This window comes from Ixodes scapularis, unplaced genomic scaffold (assembly GCF_016920785.2).
Source record: "Ixodes scapularis isolate PalLabHiFi unplaced genomic scaffold, ASM1692078v2 PGA_scaffold10__122_contigs__length_95168666, whole genome shotgun sequence".
In the NCBI taxonomy this organism is placed as follows: domain Eukaryota; kingdom Metazoa; phylum Arthropoda; class Arachnida; order Ixodida; family Ixodidae; genus Ixodes; species Ixodes scapularis.
Genome location: NW_024609836.1, coordinates 59,583,875 through 59,610,606, shown reverse-complemented (window position 1 = coordinate 59,610,606; position 26,732 = coordinate 59,583,875). Strand labels below are relative to the sequence as shown.

At 47.6% G+C, this 26,732-nt stretch overlaps 1 protein-coding gene across 3 annotated transcripts in view; it reads right to left on the bottom strand.

Moving 5' to 3' along the window:
* LOC8052255 (PHD finger protein 7) overlaps positions 1-26,732 on the bottom strand; it is a 74,964-nt gene that overhangs the window by 17,718 nt on the left and 30,514 nt on the right. For 2 of the 3 annotated variants that reach the window (XM_029991666.3, XM_042288471.1), the window contains 4 exons: positions 18,699-18,787; positions 16,680-16,781; positions 15,924-16,048; positions 2,878-3,037 (listed from right to left, as the gene is read on the bottom strand). In XM_029991666.3, coding sequence (XP_029847526.2) covers positions 2,878-3,037; positions 15,924-16,048; positions 16,680-16,781; positions 18,699-18,787 — 476 coding nt within the window. Of the gene's footprint in view, positions 1-2,877; positions 3,038-15,923; positions 16,049-16,679; positions 16,782-18,698; positions 18,788-26,732 lie in introns of those variants that run through there. The other variant, XM_029991664.2, reaches the window with a different exon arrangement.

The window sequence follows — 26,732 nt, the reverse complement described above, 5'->3', positions numbered from 1 at the left end:
TCCTAAAGCGCTACTTCGGACCCTACAAAGTACTTCGTCGACTCGGGGATCTGAACTACGAGGTGATGCCCGACGGAACACGGACTTCATCACGCCGCACTCCACGACCGGAAGTCGTCCACGTCGTGCGCCTCAAGCCGTACTATGCGCGATAAGACTGCGAACTGTGATCTTGTGCACCGCTTGATAGGATTGTGTTTCGCGAGCCTCCGTATGTTCCCATTTTTTTGTTTGTTTCGCTCTGTTTTGTTGCCTTTTACGTGGCATCGAGATGATGCCTTTTTAAAAAGGGGAGTAATGCCACACTCGTCAGCGAGCGACCGCGCGCGTGGCCGAGTGGTTACCGTGCTTGACTGTCGTGCAGAAAGTCTGGGTTCGATTCAAGTCAGTGGAATGCTCTTTTATTTGTTCTTTCATTGCGTTCTCGTGAGTTCGAGAACATTCTCGTCAGATCGAGTTCTGAATGTTCCAGTCGCCGAACAATCTAGGCCGATTGCTCTAGAACCCAACGCGCGTACATAAGGGACTCCGCGTGCTGATCTGCAGTCAGTTTTCGCCTAGCGTTCGACTCTGCAGCTACGCCGACTTCGACGCCCGCGACGCTCCGTTATTATCTTTTGTACCCTTTTATTTTTGGCACAAGTTCGCCACATTAAACGTTTATTTCTTTCTGTTTATTTATTGTTTATTGGTCACCACCCGTGACAATATTTTGTTAGTTTGCAACCTAGACTTTTGATGGTTCTACGTGACCGTGTTGCTGCGTACAGGCTTTCTTAGCGAAAACAAAGTCACGTGGTGCCATCTAGACACAAGGCTGCACACTAACGAATTATTAAAGCCCAAAACCGAGAATGTGCGATGCGACGACAGTGCACGGGTCACGGTACAGCGATGTCGCTACTAACAGTCGCCACGGCACTTCTGTTCTCTAGGTGCATCCCTTGACAGTGACAATGTACCTATAATCTATTATTTCTCACCTAAAAACTTCGTAGTATGTTTGCTTTGTGGGGCCGTGCAATTGCTTCCTTAAACAGAAATATTCATTAAAAGGGAATTCGTAGTAGTAATAGTTACAAAAACACATGGAACACATAGATTCGCCAGGTACTTTGTTTTTGCTTCATTTAATGGGCGTTTTCATAGTTTGTTATTGGGGATTAGATCAAACAGACACGCCTCTAGTGGTGCACTTCAGCTGAGGGGACAACAAACCGTCTTTTCTTGTCCGTTTTTGATCCGAGAAATCGAAGATGACGATTCGAAGGCCGCTCCTCATGCAACTAAAGCACTGGTCTGAGCAAAGCGTTCGTGCACAGACGGTGCTAGGCAAAGGTCAATTTGTTTATGACGTGTTAGTATAGACACCAAGCTCTGGGGAAAACAAGGCCAATAAAGCGACCCCTATAGTTCTATCCCCTGCCCAATAAAGTCGTTGGACGTGAAGTGTTGTTAGCACTGGGGGTCACAAAACAATGCCACCAAAAAGTAGCAGTCATGCCGCTATATGTTACACAAAAGACAGTCTTCTGAAACTGTTCAGTTTCTTCTTTGTATGACGTTCCTTTTGCATTACCGTAATATCCCGAGTCATCGCCCATCCCCGAGCCATCGCCCACCCCATTTTTTGGGCCAATATCGATTTCCGAAAAAACACCGAGTCATCGCCAACTCCTTCAAATACCCCAGCGCGGACTCTGCGATCCGCGAACACACATCCTACCCGAATGACGTGGCCGCGGACCTTACAGTTCGAGGACGTCCGTGACAAAGTAAAACAAAGGAGGGAAAGACACTTCCTTTTGTTTACCTCCGTGAGCGAACCCAAAGTGGTCGTGTATCCGTGCGAAAAGAAAACGATGGAGATAACAAAATAAGAGTTTGTTAATGTAACCGCGGAGTGTTAGGTCAAAGTCTGTCTCCGCCGAAGTAAGGTCACCGCGAACCCGCTCCTTCTTCCCGCCCGTCGCAACTGCGGTTGTGCAATATTTTAGGCAAAGCCAACGCGTAAATAAAGCTTTGCTGGAACGCCCTACACAGACGTTTGCAGAGCGTCCCAACCGTGCATTGACAGCCCGCCGTGCACGGACGCACGTATGTACGCACCAAACAAGAAAGTTGCGCAAGAGCTTGCAATTGACAAGGCGCCCGACTTGGCACGACGCCAAAGTATTTATTTGCCAACGCGACCGCCGGCTTTCCCGCTTTCCCAGCATTGCTCTTGGTCGCTTCTTTGGTCCGCTCGCTCGCTCGCTCGCTCGTTGCGCCTGGTAGCTTTTTCTATTTTCTTGTAGACTTTTCTTTCTTTTTTTTTTTTACTAACTAGGAGAACATAGTGGTGACATTCTTTCACGGAACAAACGTTCGCGCTATATGCAGATCGGCGGTGTTTCTAGCGCGTATGCAAGCAACGGACTTCGCTATAGTAAAATATTCTTTCGTGAGCATTTTTTTCTATAAAACAATGAAACTAAATCAAGTTTTGAGTTTGATGTTTCTCTTGTGCACCAGCGCCAGATACGCAGAGAAAAATAGGCGGTTTTTTCCGCTTTTTTTCAAGTGTTTGGGCTCACCCACCGAGACATGGCCCACCCCACTTTTCTAATGAATTTCAGTTGGTAGGGGGGTGGGCGATGACTCGGGATATTACGGTAGTTGTACAAAACCCGTCCGCAGACATGTCTGAATTGCACATACATACGAAACCAACATGCTTCGAACGTGCCCAAAGTGTGTCTGCCAACAAGATTGTCGTTGTGTCGGCAGCGAACACTGTGTCCTTTGTGTCACGACCGAGCAGCCCAACCGCAGGGTCTTCCAGGTCCCTCCGGGATTCAGTCCCACCCAAAGATGCGATGTGCAAGACCCCCTCACCTGCAGGCAGGCCTTGTGGAAGGAGTGTTGGCAGCACGGCGTGATCAGGACCTGCGGGGAGGGCTCCGACACCATGTCGCAGGCACAGATGAGGCAGGAGGTGGTGCCAGACTCCTTGGGTCGCATCCGCTGATGGGGACGGTGGTCCGGACAGTAGGCCCTGGTGGAGAAGTCGGCCAAAAAATTAACGTCCGCATCTCTCCGGTACGTTCCCAGAGGCACTCTGAATGCGCTTAAAGGTTTTCCATGTCACATCACCAGACACGTCGCAGTGCCACGTGACGTCACATGGTCATAAGGGAAGTGTGTCATCATGTGACCTCATGCGACGGCACGTGGCCGTGCGTTACATGACGCGATGCCCTGGTGTCGTGTGATTTAACATTGTCATGCTACACTATGTTGTCACTTGACGTCACTGTGTCGTGCGACGGAAGTGAAGTCACATCACAAAATACCATGTTCGCATGATTTTAACGCACCCCCAATTCTAATGCGCAAGCAGATTTGGCTTCCAGATAATCAAAGTAAATTGCTGCCGATTCCACTGCGCAGGTAAAATAATGATGATTGAACACATACCTCATAGAACATATTTTATGAAAGGCACACCAACATAAAAATAAATGCCGTGCACTAGTCGCCGTTGAAGTCCGACGATTGTTCTTCGCTGTCCACAGAGGTGATCCCTGCTTCCGTCTAAAGTGTTCTAAGGGGGGACGCAGGTTCTAAAAATGCAAAAAATCGCGAAAAAGTTCATTTTTCAGAAATCCTGTATTTGGATGCCTTACATATCCAAGCACCTCTCTTCAAAACATTATAGCGTAATTCAAACTCAAAGTATAAAAAAAACAATAATTACGTCGTGCGGAACGCGCCCAAAATCTTCCCGAAAGAGTAAATTGATGTCGAAACGCGCGCCCTCCGCACGCCCGTTTGCGGCCATTTTGGTCTCGTTAGAAAGCTTGGTTCTTTGTCTACATTTTTGGCGCCCTTAAAAATGGCGTCCGCCCGGGGAAAGCTCAGAATACCGCATTTCCCCGAAGAAAGAAACCGAGCTACCGATTGGCTAAGAAGCACGGGTCGCAGCAAGCGCTGTCGCTATTGGCCAAAGCACATGCCTCCTCTCCTGAAATATGTCATTCTCTCTCTCCTCTCCTTCGTCGCGGTGCGGAAGGAGTCGGGAGCAGCCGATATCGGTGTTTGTCGTCTGCTAGCGGTTGCGTTTTGGCTTCAAGCACGTTATTTTTCGGCGTTCGCCTGCTTTGTTTAGCTCGACGTCTTTAGGAGACATCGGTAGTTATCGCGATGCCTAGCGTGAAGCTTTCAACGCAGCGTGCGTACGGCAAGCGGAAGCGTCGGGCGTAGAACAAGAGGACTTCGCTCGCATCGCCAGCCGCGTTGCTTGCGGCGGACATGCGGCAAGTTCAGCTGTCAGCAGCTGCATCGTCTTCCGAGGTGCCCGCCCCTGATGTGAGCAACAAAGAAGACGACGGCTTCGGCCCTGGTGCGTCACGACTCGACTCGCATTTCTACACGGCAAGCGAAACTGCTCAACGTGCAGCGCGGACTGACGAGATGAAGCAGGATTTGGCCGCAAGGTCTGCCACACAGCTTTAGTTTGACCTCCTCAATGTCACTGTTGAGGATAAAGAGACAGATTTCGGCACGCAATTCGTGATCATGGATTTGAACGTGCTGAACTTGTTCTTTGCGACCACCAAGTGTGAGCAGTGCGGAATGGCCGCGCCCATTCACAAGCTGGTGCTTTGAAAACGTCCCCACGTTCCCCAAAAAAGCCCTTCTGAGGGCTAACCAATTGTTGCAGATGGGGCTGCTTTCCCTACCAGTGTCTCTCCCTTAGTATGAAATTCAAGCCAAAGGCATTCCACCCATCTAAAGCTACAATGTTGTTAGTTTCGCATACCCAAATTTCAAAGTCGATTTTCTCAGCTTTGGTTTTTTCAGCCTCTTCACTGGCCAGGAAGGCTTTTTGATTCACTTGCGCTCAACCGATTTTCATAAACTTGGTACCATATTCTTTGGAATGAACTAGACTGCAAGCTAAAGCTATTTTTATTATGATATTCTGTTGTATATAAAACTGGCATTTCATTATTAGACATTGTTATAGCTTCTATTGTATGTCTTCTATTCACTTTAATTTTTTTACATGATTATATGGTGCTAAAGAAATAAAAATAGCTTTAGCTTGTATGGCATTTCTTTAGGAAGCAATTGGTACCTTTTTTTCATTAAAATTTTAATAAGAAGGTTTTTAAAACTTTTCCTCAAATTAGCTAATTAATATTTTATTATGTTGATAACTTTTGACAAAGAGGAGATATCTGAAATCTGATTGCAGTTATGAAATCGGCACAATAAACTGCATGCCTGCGCAAAATATCACTGAGATAGACCAATGAACAAAAAATAGTTTTTGAGAACCCACTTCCTCCCTTAAGTGCTATGCTTCCTGCGCATGTAGGAGTGCGCAACCATCACTATGGGAGGGTCGTTTTCCAAACAACACTTTGCGGGCTCGTCGGGTCGCTGGGATTGCGAGGCCACGCAGCGCTGCTCCATTGTTATATTTTCCCACCACCCTGATGGCCTCTCAGTGGCATTTATTTTTGTCTTTCTATCTTAAAATGACAGACACAAGTTCGTCGATGCGAGAGAATGCGCGTGATACGTGATACGGATACCAAAATGGCGAACGTAAACAAACGGTCACAATGACGATGGGGCTAGCCACCATATACCGAGCATAGCATTTTTCAAGAGTTTCGGTTTTCGGTTTCGATTCCAACGTGCATGTAGATTTTGGCACAAATTTTGGCGAAAAAAAGTGTGCTTTAAAATTCTGCAAACACAGTACTTGACAAGTCATCCGGCATCGTGGTGCAACAACACAAACTGCCAAGTCAACATGTTAAAGCCTGTTTGGACTTAAAGTTAAGCATTAACTGAGGTTTGATCCAGTGGTGGAAACAGCGCTGACCTTAGTGCAGCACTTGTCGATACATTGCTGAAATTGGCAATTAGATGTTTTAGGGGTATACCCTGCTTTGTATCTTAAAGGGACTTTGCATAGAGTTTTTGAGCATTTTCTAATTTGCATCACATTCACTTGAACTAGTGAGTGTCCCACTCACTAGTTCAAGTGAATGCGATGCACTTTAAAAATAAAATAAAGAAGAAATCTGTTTTATTTTAAACAAAATAGGTGAAAGAAGTTTAGAATTTTGAGCATATCTTCTATTGTTGATGATGTCCTTGGTCTGAAGAAATAGAGAACCAAAATGACAAAAGCGTGCAACAAACATGCAAAATCTTCCTAATAGTTGAAATTAACATCCAGTTATGAAGATGTGAACGCCCCAGCGGTTTACTATTGTTCCAAGCAAAGAATCGCGCACTTCAACCGATCAGAAGTGGTCACGTGCAGATATTTAGCCAGTCCTGCCCCTAGAATTCTATGTCGTCATTAACCACCACTCTAGACAAATGTCGTTAGTGAACGCTCGTGTTTGACACTGATAGGCACGCCCTTCGAAGCAGCATCTGGGTTTCTTCGTTCCTTTGCACGGCCCCTTTAAGGGCACATGCGCCAGGGGAAAACATCTTTTTTTATTGTTTACAATATTAAATTAAAGTTTTGCAGTCTGTGGTGCTGAATCTTTTCTTTATAAATCTAGTGTCAGGTTTGATATGGCTTGTTTTTTACATTCTCAATGCAATGTACATATAGAGAAAAGCATGTCTCTGTGCACACATGAGCCATTGCAACACATTTAAGAAAGCCTAATATAAACTAATTTGCTTTTTATAAACCACTTAGTGCAATAAAAAAAAATAATGTGTGCGGTGCTTTTTTCATTTTAAAATATTTAAAGGTGCGAAAATGCCATTTCAAGGGTGCCTAACAAAAGTTTCTTAAATTTTTCATAAAAATAAAAATGCTTATTCTAACCAAAGCTAGACAGTTGTGCTATACATACTCTGAAGTATATGCATGTCAAATCTGGTTGTGATAGGACAATATTAAAAAGAAATTATGCTGCACAAATTCTGAAAACATCCTTAAATTATACCTGAAAAAAAAAAAAAAAAAACTTGTTTGAATGTTACCGCAGATGTGTAGCTATATTCTTTCGCAATACGGAAAATAATATTTTGTTTAAACATTTTCGTCAGGAATTGAAGCTAAGACTGCAATGGGAAGGAGATGGCTAGGACTACCTGTCAACCTAAATGTGATGGTGGGTGACGTCGCAACTTGAAGAACCACGCAGCGGAAAATGGCTCAAATTCATGCCGTTCTGGGCTGCCTGAAGGTCTTCAAATGCATATTTGTCTAATTCAGCGATCATAACCGCCACTAATTATTTCTATACATCAAGTATAAAGATTCAAAAATAATAAAACAGCATAAAAGTCAAAATCACATGTCCCCTGGACTGGGAAGTCACGACAAGGATTATCGGTCGTGAGCGGCAAATTTGACAATGTGCATCATAAGCACTAAGGAAGTGAAACCTTACTCTTATTTTTGGCGAGGAAAGCAGAATTACTCTCCTCACTCAAGACGTAGAGGATTTGGCCAATCACACAAGGCTAACCACAGTGACGCAATAGACTTTTTACAAAACGTACAGCATCACGACAGCAGGAAATTTCGGGAACCCTTGGTACAGATCACGCGCTTTCTGGTTGCACCTCCGCGACTGCGTGCGCATCACGGCAGCTACTGCCAGTAGCCGTCGCAGCCAACCGCCATCCCGCCCATCTGCTAGAAAGTCATAAGTTGTTGGCGGCGTACCATATCTGCGGCAGCGTAAACGCTTAGTGAAAGGTGATCTGAATACGTTATTGGTTGTAACTTACCTTCACTTCTCGCAGTGCCACAGAATTCACTTATTTTGCACCGCGACCGTGGCAGGGTTCGTCTAGGTTCGACAAAGTGTCGGTGCAGCAGACCACAGAGGCGGTGCGGTAAAAGGAGGGATGAAAAAGATTTGAGGTAAACCTAAACACTTCTTATGAGTTGCGAATGTGAAAGCATGTACATCATTCTTGCTGTATGCGTGTTGGCATGCTGACTGGTGCTGACCTGGTGAGTTCCTGTATAGGCTCCCTACAGGAACCTGAGTTGCACGTTCATCCTTGTAGCGCCGCGTTTCCCGCACGGCATATTGATCCTGCTCCTCATGCGAGTGAATTCGGCGAATGGCAACGCCGCACGTTCGAGGTGCACGGCGCGCTCAAAAGCAGGGGAATGTACGCCGGGGCATGCGAAACGTCTACTCTCCTGCACGGCACTTCATCCGGTTCCTCACAATTGGATTTCGGCGAATAGCGGCGCAGCGGCACGTGGAAAACAGACACGCAACCCTGGCTCCCGTAGGGAGCCTATTTAGGAACTTTAGCGCTGCATGTCCGGCGAATGGGACTATGATTGACGCGCACTGGCCAATGGGATTGAAGCGATGTAAAAGGTGCTGTGGCTAACCGGTGAATGGGAGCTGGCTTGACTTCAAAAGTATATAAGAGCCGTTTGGCGTGGTTTCAAAGCTGATGACGTCGGCTCGCTCCATGAGACAGTTAAGGCTTTCGCATTAAACACGGGACAGACCCTCTTGCCCGTGCTCTCGTATGACGATCCCACCAATTTAACTCGGCTACTCGGCTCTGGGGTACTCGAACGTTGTTGCTATGGTAACCTGCGCCTGCTCGCGTATGCCACGTGATAGCGGGAAGAAAGACGATGGGACGGTTTACCGAGTGCTCCCGTCATTCGATTTTCACAAAGGATCTGTTGGCCGCGCCCGTTGCCAATAGGCCTTTTACTAAACTTGTCCAGGCACCTGGCAGCATCCCCGCAGGGGGCACCTGTGAAAGCAGGTGTTTGAAGAGTGGCGTCTCCACGGACCCCGAGCCATGCGGGTTCGCCCGCCCACGTCTGGCTGTGTGTGGCTGTCCCGTGTCTGGGAAAAAGGGCATTCTGGTGGTTGAGCCGAGGCCGGGGTAGGTTTGGACCCTTCGGGGCCCCCCGGGCGAGGCAATACACCACTTCGGCCCCCACTTCTCATAGACGGGAGTCCTGGTAAGGCCCGGCCAGGATGATTCAGTCTAGTCGCCACATCTTCTACTATCCCCTCCCTTCTTTCACACTTGTCTTCTCTTTCTTTTCACTCTTCTCATTTCTCTTCTTTCCTTCCTCAACTTCTTTGGCGGCAAGGGCTAACCTTGGGTGGCGACAGACCCCTTGTCCAGAACCACACTTGGTTATAGTTCCTGGGCAGTGCTCATAGCATAACGTCTCCAGCAAAGCCCTTTTTGTTATGGTGCGTTATCTATTCCCATGTTGGGCTCCGTGGTGGGCGGCACACCACAGGTTCGAACAAACATCGCCTCTTATGGCAAACCCCCCAAACCAAAACCCCCAGTTCTGGACGTGCCGCTAAGAGGCATCGTTCCGAACGAACAGTCGTAGTAAAAGATAAAGAAGATGAAACTTTCTCAAGATTCATGGTGATCCACTCCCAGGTCCCTGAGAAACCTCTCTCTAAGATGTCACCGTTTCTTGTAGCGAAGGTTCTCAACAGTCAGATTAGTGCTGATTACAAGGCAAAGAAACTGCATTCTGGTGATCTGCTTGTAGAAGTTGCCAAAAAGTCCCAAAGCATTACGCTTCTAAAATTGACATCCCTAGGTGACGTACAGGTAACAGTGAGCACACATAGGGCCCTCAACACCATTCAAAGGGGTGATTTCAGAAGATAATCTTCTTTCCAGTAGCGAAGATGAGATCTTGGAAGGCCTGCGGGCATCTAGAGTAGTGGCAGTCAAACGCATTATGACGAGGCGTGACGGTGCAGAGGTGAAAACCAAACACCTTATCCTGACGTCTGAACGTCACACGCTTCCTGCACTCGTCAAAGCTGGCTACTTGAATTGCCGTGTCAGACCGTACGTCCCAAACCCACCGTTGATCGTTTTGGTCACGGGTCGCGCAGCTGTCGGGGGAGGGAGACGTGTGCAAAGTGTGGAAGCCACGACCATGTGGCCGACGTCTGTGAAGATTCAGTTTCCTGCGCGAACTGCAAGGGTCCTCACCCTGCTTACTCTCAATCCTGCCCGCTGTGGCGACAAGAAAAGGAGATCCTTACCTTACGAGCCAAAGAGAACTTAACGTACCCTGAAGCAAAACAAAGGTTTTCCTTCATTTCGAAAGGTACCTACTCCGACGCGGTGCGCAGGGGCCCTGCACCACGTATGGAGTCCAGGGCCACTCAGTTCTCTTGAGGACTTGGCAGGCCCCTCTCAGGCCCCGAAACAACCTGCGGGGAAGCAGAGTGCCCCAGGTAACGCTGGGAGCACACTGACTCCCCAGTCGATTCAGGCACAACCTCCGGCTGACCGGCAGCCTCGTGCCAGTGGCTCTTCTCACGATGGAGAGCGAGGCTGTCGTTCCAATCCCTTGGAGGCGGCCCGCCTTGTTATGGAGCAACAGGGCCCACCTGCTGCTCCATCAATGTCAAAAGACGTTGAAACCGCGAATGTGGGAGGGTCCCGGCCTGGTACGTCGAAGACTTCTTCGGCGTACCAAGGAACTGGCAAACCTGCGTCCAAGGTTCAGGATGCAGTGGGAGCTGTTGACATTGCCGACTCTTCAGCTCCTTCCTCGGATCAGGAGGAAATGGAATGGCAAACTGCTAAATCAATTCAAAAAGGAAAAAAGCCGGTGGTTCCTCCTTAGGGTGTAGCACATGCAGAATTGCTTTAATTCATTGATGAAATCTTTTATCCTTTAAAATGGGCTCTGTAATTATTCAGAGGAACTGCCGTGGCTCATTCACTAACCTTGCAGATGTTGAGTTCCTTTTAGAAGAGTATAAGGCATCTGCCTTATGCTTGCAGGAAACACACTTGAATACATCTAACTTTCTGATACGCTACAGTGTGTTTCGCAAAGACCGCCCTAGCACGTCTATTTCTTGTGGCGGCGTTGTGGTGGTGCTTCCAAAACATATTCTGTGTGCAGAGGTTCCACTTCAGATGCCACTCGAAGCTATCGCTGTTCGTCTCTTGTTGCATAAAGCCATAACTGTATGTTCAGTGTATTTTCCACCCTCTCTTTCTCTGAAGCGACAAGATCTCGACTCTCTTTTAAGCCAGCTTCCAGAGCCCTTTCTTTTACTCGGTGATTTTAACGCACATAGTACCCTCTGGGGAAGTGATCATACAGATACACATGGAAAGATAATCGAGTCCATATTATTTTCAGTCATTATGCATTTTTAATACTGGCCATCCTACATATTTTAGTCCTTCATCCTTGTCATCTACATGCATCGATCTTTCTATTGGCAGTGCAAATCTGCTACTTGATTTTTCACGGACTGTTGATCAGAATCCCCATGGAAGTGACCACTTCCCCATTATTTTAAAATGTAACGACACTCCGCAGTCTTCACCTACGCGCCATCCACGCTGGAAGTTTGAAAAAGCAGACTGGAGCCTTTTTAAGCAGTCGTCACTCCTGGCCTGTTCTCGCCTCGATCAGCTTTCGATTGATGAGCTCAGCCATCTTTTAACATCTCACATTCTCACTGCAGCGTCACTCTCAATCCCGCGGTCATCTGGACAGCTCTCGAGACGACCGAAGCCGTGGTGGAATGAAGACTGTAAAGAGAGTCGCAAACAGCAAAACAAAGCTTGGAGTGTTCTACGACGTTATCCAGCTCGGGATAACCTGATATCTTTCCGAAAAATGAAAGCTCGTGCTAGGTACATTCGTCGGAAAGCGAAACGCGAGAGCTGGCAAAAATATGCGTCCTCTATCAATAGTAGTACTTCTTCCAAGGAAGAATGGGACAGGATTCATAAAGTAAATGGCTCATATCATGCTTTCACTATTTCACTTCTTTCCAGAAATGGAAAATGCCCAAGCAATCTTGAAGAGCAGGGCAACATCCTTGGCGAGCATTTTGAATTCATTTCCAGCTCGCAGCATTACTCGCCTGCTTTTCTCCAACATAAAAGGAAAGCTGAAAGTATGGTACTGAAAACATCCGGTGGTGAACGCGAAGCTTATAATGCCCCCTTTACCAGGCTTACACGAACTGAACATGGTGCTCCAAAACTCTAAGTCATCGGCTCCTGGTCCAGATGGTATTCATTATTATATGCTTTAACATCTCCATCCTTCCAGACTTGATATTGTTTTATACCTTTTTAATCGTATTTGGTTCGAGGGCTACTTTCCATTGGACTGGAGAATGGCAACAATCATACCCATACTCAAGCCCGGTAAGGATCCATCCTGTGCGGGTAGTTATAGGCCTATCGCTTTGACTAGCTGCTTTGGAAAGAATCTTGAACGATTAATTAATAGAAGATTGATGTATTTCCTTGAACTAAATAAACATCTAGATGTGAACCAATGCGGCTATCGTTCGTCTCGGTCCACTCTTGATCATTTAGTACGGCTGGAGACAGCCGTGCATGAGGCCTTCGTTCATCGACAACATTGCCTATCTGTATTTTTCGACCTCGAAAAAGCCTACGATACAGCCTGGCGTTTCGGTACTCTGAGGGACTTGTATGATATGGGTATCCGTGGTCGAATGCTTCGTACCATTGAGAGCTACCTGAGCAGGCGCACCTTTCGTGTTCAGATAGGAACAGCTCTATCTAAAGTGTTTGTCCAGGAAAATGGCGTTCCTCAGGGAGGCGTTCTTAGTTTTCTTTTGTTTATGGTCAAAATGAACTCCCTTGCATTGGCTATTCCCCCATCGGTGCAATATTCACTCTATGTAGACGACCTTCAGATCTCTGTGTCGTCTTGCAATCTGTCACTGTGTGAGCGACGAATTCAGCTAACCATCAATAAGCTATTAACCTGGGCCAATCAAAATGGGTTTAAGTTTTCCTCAGATAAAACAGTTTGTGTGTGCTTTTCTCGGAAACGTGGACTACTTCCAGAACCTGTTCTTGCATTAAACATTTCCACAGTTTTTATAAAGCCTGAGCACAAGTTTCTGGGTCTTACATTTGACAGCAAACTAACCTTTGGTGCCCATATTAAGAATCTAAGATTAAAAATTCACAAATCACTTAATATTCTTAAAGTCCTGTCCCACCGATCCTGGGGTTCTGACCGGACGTGCCTTTTGAGGATATATCGCTCGATAGTGCGATCACGACTGGACTATGGCAGTATTGTTTACGGTTCAGCTAAGCCTTCCATTCTAAAAATGCTCGATCCTATCCATCATCTTGGGTTGCGACTGGCAACAGGTGCCTTTCGCACGTCTCCTGTGCCAAGTCTGTATGCAGAGGCCAACAAGCTGTCTCTTGAGAAGAGAAGATTTTCATAGGGCTTCATGTATACCCTGAGAGTCAGGTTCATCTCTGATCACCCTGCGCGAATGGCTGTGGAAGACATGCGCTCTGAAAGGGTGTTTCAAAACAAAGCCACAATTGTGCCTCCCTTCTCTTTGAGATTGAAAAGTGCCAGTGAGAACATGGGACTCGATTGGAGGCCCCCGGTAGTGCAGTCTACTGTTGCGAGAGCACCTTGGGAGCACCCTGTCATTAAGTGTGACCCTTCACTCACATGATACAAGAAAGCTGATACTCCTAATACTGTGTTTCTTCAGGAATTCTTAGCACTGCAAAGTCTATATTCCGAATATGTAAGCTTCTACACAGATGGTACAAAGAAGGAATCTGCTGCTGGGTGTTCCATGATTGGTGCAACAGTTCAACTTGTTAGGCGAATCAACCCCTCTGCTTCTATTTTTACAGCAGAGCTCTATGGTCTACTTCTTACCATAGGCTTCATACTTGATAAAAAGCTCTCTCGCTCCATCATATACACCGACTCCCTCAGTGCATTGCATGCACTGTCTTCACTAACACCCTTCAAGCACTTCCTGTTCCTTGAACTGCGAAATAAGGTTGTTGCTGCCTCAAGACAGGGATACGAAATTGTATTTTGCTGGATTCCCAGCCACGTAGGCATTCCGGGCAATGAGGCAGCAGATCGCGCAGCAAGTGCTTGTGTAAAGCGAACAGTTGACCTCCACAGCATTCCTTATGCAGACTACAAAGGCCTCCTCAGGCATCACGTTAAGTGCAAATGGCAGGCTGAATGGGACCAAGAAATCGGCAACAAGTTACACATGATCAAACCTCTTTTGAGCGAATGGCAGAGTGCATGCCACCAGGAACGCTTTTTTGAGGTTGTCCTTTGCCGGCTCAGGATTGGTCACACTCATCTGACTCATGGTTACCTCCTTCGTGGGGAAGATGCCCCCACTTGTGAGCAGTGTGACAATGCCTTAAGCATTCTTCATATTCTAGTTGAATGTCCTGCTTATCATGAAGAACGGCTTTTGTATTTTTCGCAACTCTATCAAGAACAAGTCCTACTACACCCAGCTCTGCTCTTAAGTGATGATTCTCTTGTGACACATACTAGTGTTTTCAAATTTTTAGATAGTATCGGCCTTCTACACCGATTGTAGCTTTCTTAACCTACAGATCATGCCCATCACCCTTTTACCTTTTGGTACCCCATTACCATCTTTTATCTAATCGCTGGCTACTAAAGCCTCTTTTTTCTCTCTAAACCTTTTCCAGCAATAGTCTCGTTTTTGGCGCTCTATGGCCTTAGTAGCTTTTGCGCCATAAACACCAAATCAACCAATCAACCAACCAACCTGGCAGCATGCTGCGAGTGTAGCAACGCACGCCACACGTGCCAGCATATGCAACACTAACTGTTCTAAAGCAAAAATCAAACACAAAAGGCTTTTTGCACATGCATTCATAGACATCTTATTTCGGTCATTTACTTTGTGTCCTACACGAATAAGGCGAGCACGTGTAACAATCGTACCTACATTCCCCGGTGCTAGGGTAATTTGGCACAAGTCTGATAGGGGGCATTCACTGGATGCCCCCTATCGACCACTATCGACCTTCTCAAATATGGCATTCATGGCTTACAGCGCATTCTCCGAGCTCACATCAACGAGCTCACATCAACGGACTGCCGAGACCGGCGATCTAGATGGTGTGGAATGCACGTCGCAAAAGAACTGCGGAAGCTTGCTGTCGGCACGTGCTCGGCAGTCCTGTGCACAGCCGTGGCCACAGGCGAATGCTCCTTGTAGTAGAAGTGAGCGCTTTCAGCGGCGCAGTCTCGTATTTCGCATTGCTTACGACCCTGGTGACTCTCAAGCTCTGGAGGTCGCGCTTTTAAATCGCAACGATGGCCAATGAACCTTTTGCAAAATCCCCAAAGAATGCGCGCTCCGCGTGACAAATTACGAGAGTCCTCGGTACGCCCCCCACATCGTCGTTTCTCCCGCCACCACGTGACATACGTGAGCAGGCGCAGGCTACCGAGGCAACAAAGCTCCAGCAGTTTACTCAAACGAGCACGCGGATATGGGGCTAGCTTGAGAGGCTGCCCGTCTCTCATCTCTCTCCTTTGCAATGGTGCCATTGTCTGCTAAACCGACGCTTTGTCGAACCTAGACGAACCTTGCCATGGTTGCTGCGCAAAATAAGTGGATTCAGTAACGCTGCGAGACGCGAAGGTAAGTTTTGATGCATCAAGTATTCAAAAAGGTGAATAGCTTCACCTGACGCAACGCGTTTACACTGCCAGGGGTATCCTTTTAGCTTAGGTTCATAACCGCAACCGTGGCTGCTGGCAGTAGCTGCTGCGACTTCAAGCAGTCGCGGAGACGCAATGAGAAAGTGCTCGATTTGTATCAAGGGCTCCCAAAATCCCCTAACGCCGTGGCCCTACACATACTGCAATGGGTCTATTGCTCCTGCTCTGCAACAAACACCATAATGGCAGCACCCACGAGATGATAAGAGAATGAAGTGCCAAGTGTTAAGCACCGCTTAGCGACTTTGGCACGCCTCTCTAGGAGAGACACTCAGCTGCGTATTGGGGTAGACCAACGGCTTGCACTTCCTTCGTTTGGACGGGCGAACAAAACCGGCCGACTCACCTGTAGTCTCCGTAAAACTGCAGCAGGCAATCATTGCCGCAGCCGCAGCCCACATGAAACGCTTTCTTGCACATTTTTATGCAGCATCCCACAGTGGCACCCTGCTTCTTGCAGTAGGCGCACCGCTGCACAAAAGACGGCCGGCAAAGGATACTTCTGTCTCCCGTTGCAACAGCTCCATAAGTTGTAAAAAAAATAGAAGTCGAACTTTATTGGTATCACTGACCCGGACAATCAACTGTCTTTATGAGTGTGCCACAACTCTAGAGAAAGCGTCCAGGAAGTTCAAGGTTAGTTTTTTTTTTTTTTCACTCATGAAAAGATGGAAGGTTAGTGTGCCTCTTTATTATGCAACTCAGCGATCAGCATGAAGATGCAGCCAAGGCCACGGGACACGGAAACGAGAATTGCCCGATTTTAAACAGAGATGCAGCGAGCTTTTTTTTTTAATCCACTGGATTCTGGAGGCTCGACATCGATCCACGGAGCACAGAGAGTCGAGACAGATATCTACGCTTCTGAACGTGCAGTCAAGCGATCCGACACACTCTGAACCTGTCGACCTTAAGGGTTTGAACCGCTTCGAAGCCTCGACTAGTCTACACAGGTCAGCAGCTTTAAGAAAAAACAGAAGCGCATTTTAGCAAATCACAGCTTTTCGTTCGGGGCTTAGCTTAGTGCTCCTGAGCTTTTTGACAACAGCTCGGTCCTCGAAAGGTGTGTGACATTCAAGCTCAAAACTTGCGGAACACGCACCACTTTCGCACCTCTCCGGAGCTCGCTCGTTATGTCTGCCTCCAGAAAACCCATGAGGGGCCCCCCTACATCACCCCTCTGCTGAAGACCACTTGAGAATAACTGCAAAAGAATATCAAAAACAGAGATTAAGACACTTTTTAGTTTATATACAATGCCTCCAGGGCTCACTGCTCTAAACCGCTTCGCAGGTGGTGCCCAGCACCATCGAGGGCACAGGCTCAAGAAGCTGCTTTTGTGCGAGAACTCGTACGAGGACAGCGTAAAGCCTGCACCATTTTCCAGACGCCATCTGCTCTTGTCACCGCTAGCCAAAGCAGGATGTGCCTGTGCAGGGATCAATGCCAAAAGCAGGCAACGAGCACTTGCCAAACTTTTGGCAGTTCCAACGAGGCTTGGTGCAAGCTCGAGCCTGAGACTGTCATCCATTTTTCCCATGCGGAGCAGAGCAAAATGAGGGGTGACAATGTGTGGCTTAGTCTGTTCGCAAGCCCGACTTGGGGCCCCAATCTTACGTTGTTGTGCCGATATTAGCAGACGACGTTCGTAAAATGGAGCCTGCTGTTGCTAGCTTTAGATGCTGCGTTAGCACATATGTATCTAAACAGCAGACACCTCATTGCCATGGTGACCATAGCGGGCTAACTTTATCGCGCGGAAGGAGACGGCAGTGTGGCGAGATTAGGCGTCTGCTTGGGCTCCTTCGTTGGGCAGTTTAATGGGCGGAACATAATCAAAAAGAGTCTGAAATAAGGACTCACTGCAGATGGCCACTTTTCTCTATCGCCTAATACTTTAGAGAGCCTTATACAAAAAGCATGTTTTTCTGGCTACCCGGTAGCCGGTTTGTTTCCCCTGCAATGTGAGGCTATGGTATCAAACTGCCAGAACGAACCCCCCCCCCTTCTTCTTCACAAAAAACAACCATGAAAAACGACAACTTTGAATGGCTGCACCAAGAAAAGAATATTTCACCAACTTGTCTCCATTCTATGTCATGAATAGAATCTCCAAGGACTTTTTTCTTGCTTTTGGTATCATCGATGGTGCTTTGCAATGTGTACTGGTGAGATGGCCAGTACCACACAACACTGGGCATCGGCAAACTGTGAAAAACCGGTTTGAATTGATATTGAATTCTTTCGACTAATTCATCCTCTCGAGTCGGGAGAGGACTTGAGGTGTCGACTTTGCTGGCGTCGTAAAAAATGAAGCTACACTGTCACCCGGATATGTGCCTCACAACACAGCTGTACAGCGCTTCACCCCGCGATGGATTACGGCAAATAGTATGAGCTGTCGAAGCCAGTCCAACATCACGAGAGCGTCACGGCTTCCCGGAGGGACGCAGTGACACGCAGGGCATTCGGTCACGTGGCACGTTCACCGCACTGGATTGGCTGGGACGGCTTCAAGTGACTAAATGGCAAAAATGCACCATCGCCTTTTGCCGCAAACTCCTCATTGGTGGAGAAGGGGTCACCAGCGCCAAATTTGACCACGGCACTTTCGAGGAAGGGGACTAGTGAGGGGTTTGGGACGGGACACCTTTTTGCTCTGCATTCGTGGAACTTAGATATTGTAAAGCAAGTCTGAAGAGCAGAAGGCTCCTTGAACCTCGAGACATCATGTGTGCTGTTTAGACACATGTAATTGCATTCTTTCTTTTTATAATGCAAGCGTCGTTTCAATGTGGTCGTGCACAAGCAGACACCAGAACAACCTACAATGCGGTACGCCTGCCCGTGCGTCGTGGGGTTCCTGCAATACTCGGAGTGAAACAAATCTCAAAACCTTCGCGATGCTCTGCTCCACCAGCAGAGCACAAACAGTTACACTAGGATGGCTCGTAGCATCCGCTGCGGTTCGCTTCAAAGTGAAACGGAGTGTGGATGATGCCTCTAGCGTACCAGTGGGGGGAAATCGCCCTACTGGAAAAGCAATTCTTCACCCGAGGGAGTTCAGGACTGGATGTCGCGCAATGCAACGCCACAGAGTGTGGGCAGTGGCATTACTCACCAGGCAGTAGAAGTGGACAGTGATCTTTCCACTCAGCAACTTGTCGCAGACGACGCTGCTGTCCGCTTTTTTACAGAAGCAGCACACCGCTGTGGGGGTAGAGGAAAAAACAGACTGAGCAAAATGTGCCGACATCCTCAGTTTCTTTCGTTTATTTATTTCGAATTTCTGCCAACTCTTGGCTGCAGAAAGCAGCGAGGTCCGGTCACCTCACACCCACTGATAAGAACTAGCAAATTTAAGATAAGCACAAACATTGAAGGGACCATGGGAACTTTTCTTATGGCACCCCAGCCAGCCCTAAACGAATCGTGGACACCTTGACCGGCATTACACTACATTGTGGAAAGCTCTCGAATGTACCATGAAACAGGAAGGTAAAAAATAAAGAAACACAAATTCCGGTGCCATTTTGAAATTAAAAAGGCACTCAAGTGGATTCTGAAATCATCTATTTATTGTCATAACTTAATCTACGGCTCTAAGCATCCTAAAAATCCCAAAAATACATTCAAGGGGAGCCGATTTCCCTATTAAAATCCAATCAAAGGTCAATGTTCTCAACCGTGGCACAGTACCCCAGGGGTGCTGCCGGATGGGAAGGCAGCAGGCGAGTGCATGCGCCAGCCAATCACGAGTGACAGCTTGCCAGAGGTCAAAGTTTTTGAATGTGTGCATATTCGACGAACTCATTCTAAAAATGTTCATTGAATGTGGTGTCGTCTTATGGAAACTCTTCGACGGACGGCAGATATAAGGTCCACCTCGTACGACGCCTTCTCCTACATGCGACGCCGACGCCTCGAACGTGTTGCAAACTTAGAAGACAGAGTTCCACGACACTGCGAAGTGTCTTCGGCATCGACACCGGACTCCGGAGGCAGAAATATGCACGCGACGACAGAACCCAGCGGCTTGGCAACAGAGACTGAGAGGTGATACACTCTTCATTATGAAAGTCGCATGCATAGTTGATGCCGGTTTTGTTTTAAGGTGCCAATGTAGTTGCTGCATGTCGATGGAGGCCATCGTCACGTGTGTCTACCGCCGAAAGTACCCTGCCGCCATACGCAAGCAGCAGGGCTGGAAAAGCTGCATGACGAGCCACTTGGATTTCGACTTGCTGTGCCTTAATCCGGGTGTGCTACAACTCACATTACATAATATGGGCCACTATGGGCAGAAGAAAATTGGAGCGACAAGGAACAAGTGAATACAACTTACCGATCGCGATACCTGCGATCGGCGTAGACACCGTTCTAAGACTTGGCCCTCGCGTTTCCTGCCGCACGTACGCACGCAATACCTTTCAATAGAAAACACTTGGCGATATACCACTTTTTAATGTTTGCTTTGCATCTCTGCTTTTTTTTTTTGCTGTGCATTTTCGTTTCCTTGCCCATGCCCCCCCAGCTGTGAGTCAAGGATGAGGACTCCAGCGACACAGAGTCTGAGTTGGCTCCGGTTTGTCGGCAGCCGAGATCCTGGCACTCATGGACCGCATGTCCACCGCCCTCGAGTTGGTGACAGAGCATCTAGCACTCATCACGGGCAGGACTGGCGGCCAACAGCAACATGAGCCCAAGCTACGCGGCTCAACGACCACAAGTTCATCGCCGACATCTAGGTGGAGCTGGAAGTCTATGCAAGAGTGTCCAGTGCCTTGGAAGCCTTTGTGCTAAAGCGGATCCTCCCCTTCGCCTTGTCGGCGAGTGCGAGACGATAGTGGGCGTTGCAAACTCTATTTCCATCTCTTGAGGTGTGCCCTGAAGCTTCCAAGGAAAGTTCTTGGCACCCAGGGTACGAGTACCGAGTCCAGCAGGAAATTGAGCATCGCACACAGCACCCAGAAGAAGGCCTTGTGGGGTATATTCGGGTCCTGCAGGAACTGTTCAACCGAGCAGTGCAAGCCGCTCCTGAGTCGGAAAGGCTTACTCGCATTGTTCATCAGTCACCCCTGTTACAATATGTATCTTCATGAGTGCAACTACGACGCCATTGAAGACCTTGTGTATGTAGTGACCGAATTAATTACCACCGCTAGGAGGGTGTCGCGTGTTTTGTCTTTTTTGTCTCACACATTGGGTACGAAAACAAAGTTTTCCTACCCAATGAGGACGAGCTGCGGGCGATAAATGATTACCCGCAGCCACAAGACGTCAAGAGCTTGCAACCATTTTTAGGATTAATTGGATGTTATCGCCTGCTCATCCCACACTGTGCCGAGATAGCCAACCCTTTGCATTCGCTTGTGCGCAAAGAAAATTGGTATTGAAAAGAGAGCAATACGATGCTTTCTCAACAGAACAGATATCTGGGCTAGTTGGTATGTATACACAATATAAAAAATGTGACTGACAAGGACGAAGAAAGACTAAATGACACGAGTGCTGACTGACAACTGATGGTCTTATTTTCATGAAACCAAGAAGAAAAAAACAAAACAAAAAAGACCCTCTACTCAAGAAGCAATCGCGATCGTGCACCAGTCTTTTTTAGCGCCTTCACAAAAATTTTGCCAAATCAATGACGTAGTGAACACCTCTCACCCCGATCTAAAAATTCTATCTCGCTATCTAAGAACGCCAAGGATGCCCGACTCACACAGGTTGGGCCTGCCTTTCTTATATTGAGAGCCTAGACAATCTTCTCGTCTTTGACCAAATAACACGACAGTCTTCTCCAGTACAGGCTGGCAGGAGCAGTCTCCAGCTGCAATGCAATGCCAAGTGGCAGCACGCTGTCCTCGCTAAAGAGCTACGATACTCACGCAGGCGAACACTAAGAAACCGGCCCGTCTGGCTGATGTATACCGTTCCGACTTCTCTCAACTCTCGAAGGCAGTCACCGACTCCACTTCGCTCATTTCCGGAACACTTTAAACCATTTGTTGTTCAGACAGATGCCAGCAACTCTGGCCTTGGTGCAGTCCTCCTTCAGGAACACAACGGTGTTCTCCGGTCAGTTGCCTTCACCAGCTGCATGTTGACAGTGGCCAAACACTACTATTGCACAATAAAAAAGAAGTGTCTTGCCATTATGTTTGCCCTCACAAAATTTAACATGTACCTTGATGGCACATCATCTCAGATCCAGATCGATCAAGTGCTTCCCTGGCTGAAGAATTTGCACACTCCAGTCGGACACCTCACACAATGGGCTCCAACATTACAGGCATACCGCTAAGCCACTACATACAAAAAAGGAGTTACATCGTGGCAGATCACTCCCTTGGGCTCCTTTGCAGATCCTTCCCACTCGGGATAAACCACTGGTGGGAATAACTGGCACTATGGCTGAGACACCAGTCACGGTGGGGGACGTTGGTCATTCGAGCAGAACTTCGCAAGGCACATTGGGAGGACGAACTTTGTCTACGGGTGTGCGAGAAGCTTGGAGAACAAAGGGCAGGCCGCACCAAGAGCGACTATGGGTATGACTCATACTTGCTGAGAGAGAATGGACTTCTCAGCTACATTGTCCAAGCAGATGACGATGCCGATATATCGCCTTTGAGGATCGCGATGCCTCGGAAACTTCGAACACCGTTCATGTCACTTCTACGATTCAGCCTTATTAGGTCACAACAGCGGCAGTATGACGTACAATAAGTTACGTCGTGTCGAGACTTGACCAGGAATCAGGCAGGACCTACTGAGGTATGCCCACGTGGAGGTCCCCCACCAGGATTAATGTAGCTAATCATAAGCCACTCTCTTTGGCAGATTGTAGCCTGCGACATAATGGAATCGTTTCCCCAGGATCCACGTGGTAATCGGCATCTTCCTGTCGTGACTGCTCAGCTTCTTTCGCAAAGAATCTGGGATTGCCTTTTCGCTGTCCTTACCAGATTCGGCTTCCTTGCAGAGCTCATCATGAATGATGGATGGTGCGTCATACTTCCAGAGCAAGGTGGTCGTCAACATCTGTGCTGCACTTGGCATACAGTACAAGTACAAGCTCACTGCTCTGCAGTGCTTAGTCTGATGTGTCAACCAGTTGTTTGTTGGCAGATGCATCATATGCACAGCATATGCACATACAGTTAAGCCTCGATGTAACGAAGTCGGTAAAATTCGCAATTTACTTCGTTACATTGAAATTTCGCTAAATCGAAATTTGGCTTTAGCATGCAAAAAAAAATTCCGAAACATTTTATGGGTATGAAAACTCACCGAAAATGACATTTATTTAGGGGCAAAGTAGTCCGCGAGTTTTGCTTGCGCCTTGTCCGACATAAAGCCCCTGTCCGACAGTAGCAGCTGTGTCATACCGGTCATACAGCGTTCGAGTGCCCAGAGCGCTTGCACGGCATCTTGCTGCCCATGCGACGCCGTGTACCTCCTCAGTACGTCCATTCCGTCGAGCACTTCCCGAGTGCTCGTAATCTCGGTAGTTTCTTCAGGATGGCATCCAAAAATCCAAAACGTTTGCTTTCACATCCAAAGACAGAACTTTACGTTTCCCTATGGCAGCAAGCACGTGAGTGAACCGCCCGGTTGAAAAATAAAGCTGTTTAGTTTAGACCACGGTGTAGTTTAGGTTTAGGTAGTGCCAATGTTTCCAACCTACACAGCACTCTTGGTCTTGATCGCAGTTTACTTGCCCCCTTGCGCCCACAGTGTGCTTGCGCCTTTGCTTTACATCACGCTCGCAAGACGATAATCGGTCTTCTCGGTCTTCTCCTAGATGGCACTGCCCGTGCGGTCGCGCCATCAGGTCGCTCCCCCGCTGAAGTTGGCTCCCGCGCTACCCGCGGTACAGTGGACTATGATGATCATAGTCCACTGGGATGATCAGTGAATGTCAGTGGTGATGCTGTTATGCCGTGTAAACTTTTTGCTCGGCATTTTCTGGCCAGCCCCGCAGAATCCGCTTTGCCCCACGCCTCGCCAGCGCTACCGGCGCCGCATCCTCGGGCAGCCTAGGAACGTTGGAAGGCCTGTCCCCGTGAAGTAACCTATCAAGCGCTCGCGTTTGCGCATAATTTTTTTTTTTAACCACAATTTTTTTGCGAAGTTGTTTTTTAGAGATTATTTATTTATTGCCTTCTATGGCAATGGCGCTTCGTTATATTGAAATAGCAGCAAAATAGACTTCGTTATATAGAGACTAAAAATACATGGAGTTTACTGGCAAGAAATTATGAAAAATAAAATACTTCGTTAAATCGAGGATTTTGTTACATTGAAGTTCGTTATATCGAGGTTCGACTGTATAAGCACAACATATAAGTTTTCCCGGGGAAACGACACGAGAGGTGAACACTTGAGGGTTATCGAGTATTATTGCTTATTACATCCGATCAGTGTGGTCATTGCTTCAGTTACTAGGATTAATGAAAGTGGTAGGTGTTGTTCCTTACATTCAAAATCAAAATCAAATTTGGGAGTTTTACGTGCCAAACCAACGACAGGCATCTGGCACGCCCCAGCGGAGGACTGAGGATTAATTTGGACCCCCTGAGGATCGTTTGACGTGCAACCGAAAGCTCGATTACATGTCTTCTCCGCAATAAGCCACCGTCAGATTGGGGGGAACCTCGGCCGGGATTCGAACCTGCCACATGGGGATACGTAGGCCGACGCTCTCGCCTCGGAGCCACCGAGGTGGCGTTCCTTACATTCAATCAATCTGGACATTGCTTTAGGTGCTTCTGGTTTGCTGCCTATAGGCAGTGGATGCTGTGGTTGTGGCTGCGACTGGGGCAGAGCAACAGGCTACCACTGCCCTCCCATGGGGAAAACAATTAGGGGCAGATCTGTCAGCGAGATTTTCTGAGTTCCGGTGCCCCGATCGCTGTGACAGAAAAGCGGTCCTTGTTATACTGGGTATAGAACCATGTTCCTCTCACTAAAAAAAGTAAACAATGCATCACCCAATGGTCTGTCTTCACCCAAATGTATTGTTAGCCATTATAGCCAGGTGACAACTTACTGTTGCCCAATTCAAAGTTGTAATTGATTTGCACAACTTTTCAGCAAGAACATTTGGGGTTTTTTGGCTGCCATCTTCTCGGAGCTTCTGTGCAAATATTGCGATACTCCGTTTCCCCTCACAACTAACCACAGCAGACACTACGAGCTATTGGAGCCAATGGGCAGCATGGAAAATAGCAGTGCCCCTAGCGGTTCAGGTGCACTCTGGAAGCAGGAGACTGCCAATGGGTAGTTTCAGTTCCGCCAGGTTGTGCATTTGTCGTCTGCTATCATCTCCACACCGCCATTGCTCACGTCATCGTGGATTGCTCCACACTTGCGCGCGATGCAGGAAGTGCCCCTTTCTTCTCGTTGCTACATGTCAAACACAGAGGATAACTAAACAATTATGATTTTGCTGGCACAGGGAGTCAAGTGATTGCAGATCAACCTATGCCAAATGCCGTGCCAGCTCAGTGCATGCATTTGTTTGCAACCTCGAGAACATCCACTGAGACTTCTACACTAGTTTTATAACACCCGATTCGCCAATCGCTATTTTCAATCGGGCTAAAGCAGTGGATGACGAACCTTGCTGTACGAGAATGTGTTGAAGTGCAAACTTGTCCCTCTTGCTATGTCGCTGTAAGAAAATTGGCCCATGGAAACAAGGGTGTTATAGAAACAGAGTACTAGTCTCAGTGGCTCTTCTCAAGGTTGCAAACAAATGCATGCGGTGAGCTGGCATGGCGTTCGGCATACGTCGATCTGCGTTCGTTTGACTTAGCTATCGCGGCGTCTTCGCTCGCTCCTTGTGCCAGGAAGATCCTAATTGTTTAGTTATTCGCTGCGACTTGATTTGCAGCGATGAGAAGAGAAGGGTACTTACTGCATCGCACGTAAGTGTGTAGCAATCCACGAGACAATGGCAGTCGGGGACGATAGCACAACAGATGCACAACCCGGCAAAACCAAAACCGAAACTACCCATTGACAGTCTCCTGCTCTCAGAATGCCCCTAAACCACTAGGGGCGCTGCTATTTTGCATATTGACCATTGATGACTGTACGAGTTTCCCATGACCTCCGAGAGCAAGCACGTTTTTTCAAGTTGGTTTGTATTTGGGCGAAGCGAGACTAGATGGGAACAGAGAGAAAGACTGGCCAAAACACGAGCGCCAACAAATTATGCTGTCTGTAAAGCCAGGTCAAATGCTTTGTTCACAGAGCCGCATTGGCTGGTAAGGCTCGTACACAACGCTGTTTAGGAACAATGCTTGCTTTTACTCCTTCAATGCACATACAAGTTACCCAGTAAATAACTGACATTCCTTTCAGTGGCTAAAATCCAACCTTCTGCCGAAGCACAGAAGAGAATGGCTGGGACGTAGGCAAATGCTGAGTGTACATATGTTGGCACCTGCAACAGTTACTCTTGCATATGCCATCGTGTGTAAGTGCACTTCCAGCATGCCCCTTGCTGCTTGGCAAAAGGTCTACTGTCCAAACAAGCCTGTGCATAATCATTCAGCTTTGGGTACTAGCCAAAAACTAGTTTCTGCCCATCATAACAGGCGAATTTGCCTGTTATGATGGGCAGCATCAAAGGCGTCGACAACGTCACTCAACTACAAGCTTTCTGCAGTGGCTTTTTCCACACTGAGAACCGCCAAGCTCATGAGCCTTTCGTCGCACATCTTGTTTCTCAGATACGTCTCCAGTCAACGCAGGCATGAAAACGTACGTTCACAAGCACTGCAGGGGTGGAACTCATGAAATGTACTTGGGAGCAGCCACGGGAGCAGCTGAAACAACTGTTTTGGAGCAGGTTGGGAGCAGCTAAAACTGCATTCTGGAGCAGGCTATAGGAGCAGCTCAGATCAGTTTTCATTGCACTTCAGCTTGTGTCTTAGACAAGCACGGGAGCAATTTCGATTGTGCTTAGCAGCATAGATGAACATGACTGGTTGGGACCTAGGTAGATGGGAAAACAGTGTAATAGATGCGAAAACTTGAAACTTTGTAAGTCATAATCAGAATAAAAAAGCAAGTACCATATGTTTCTGAAGATAGTGCTCTTGATATTTTCTGAGTGGCTTTCAACTGCTCAAAATAG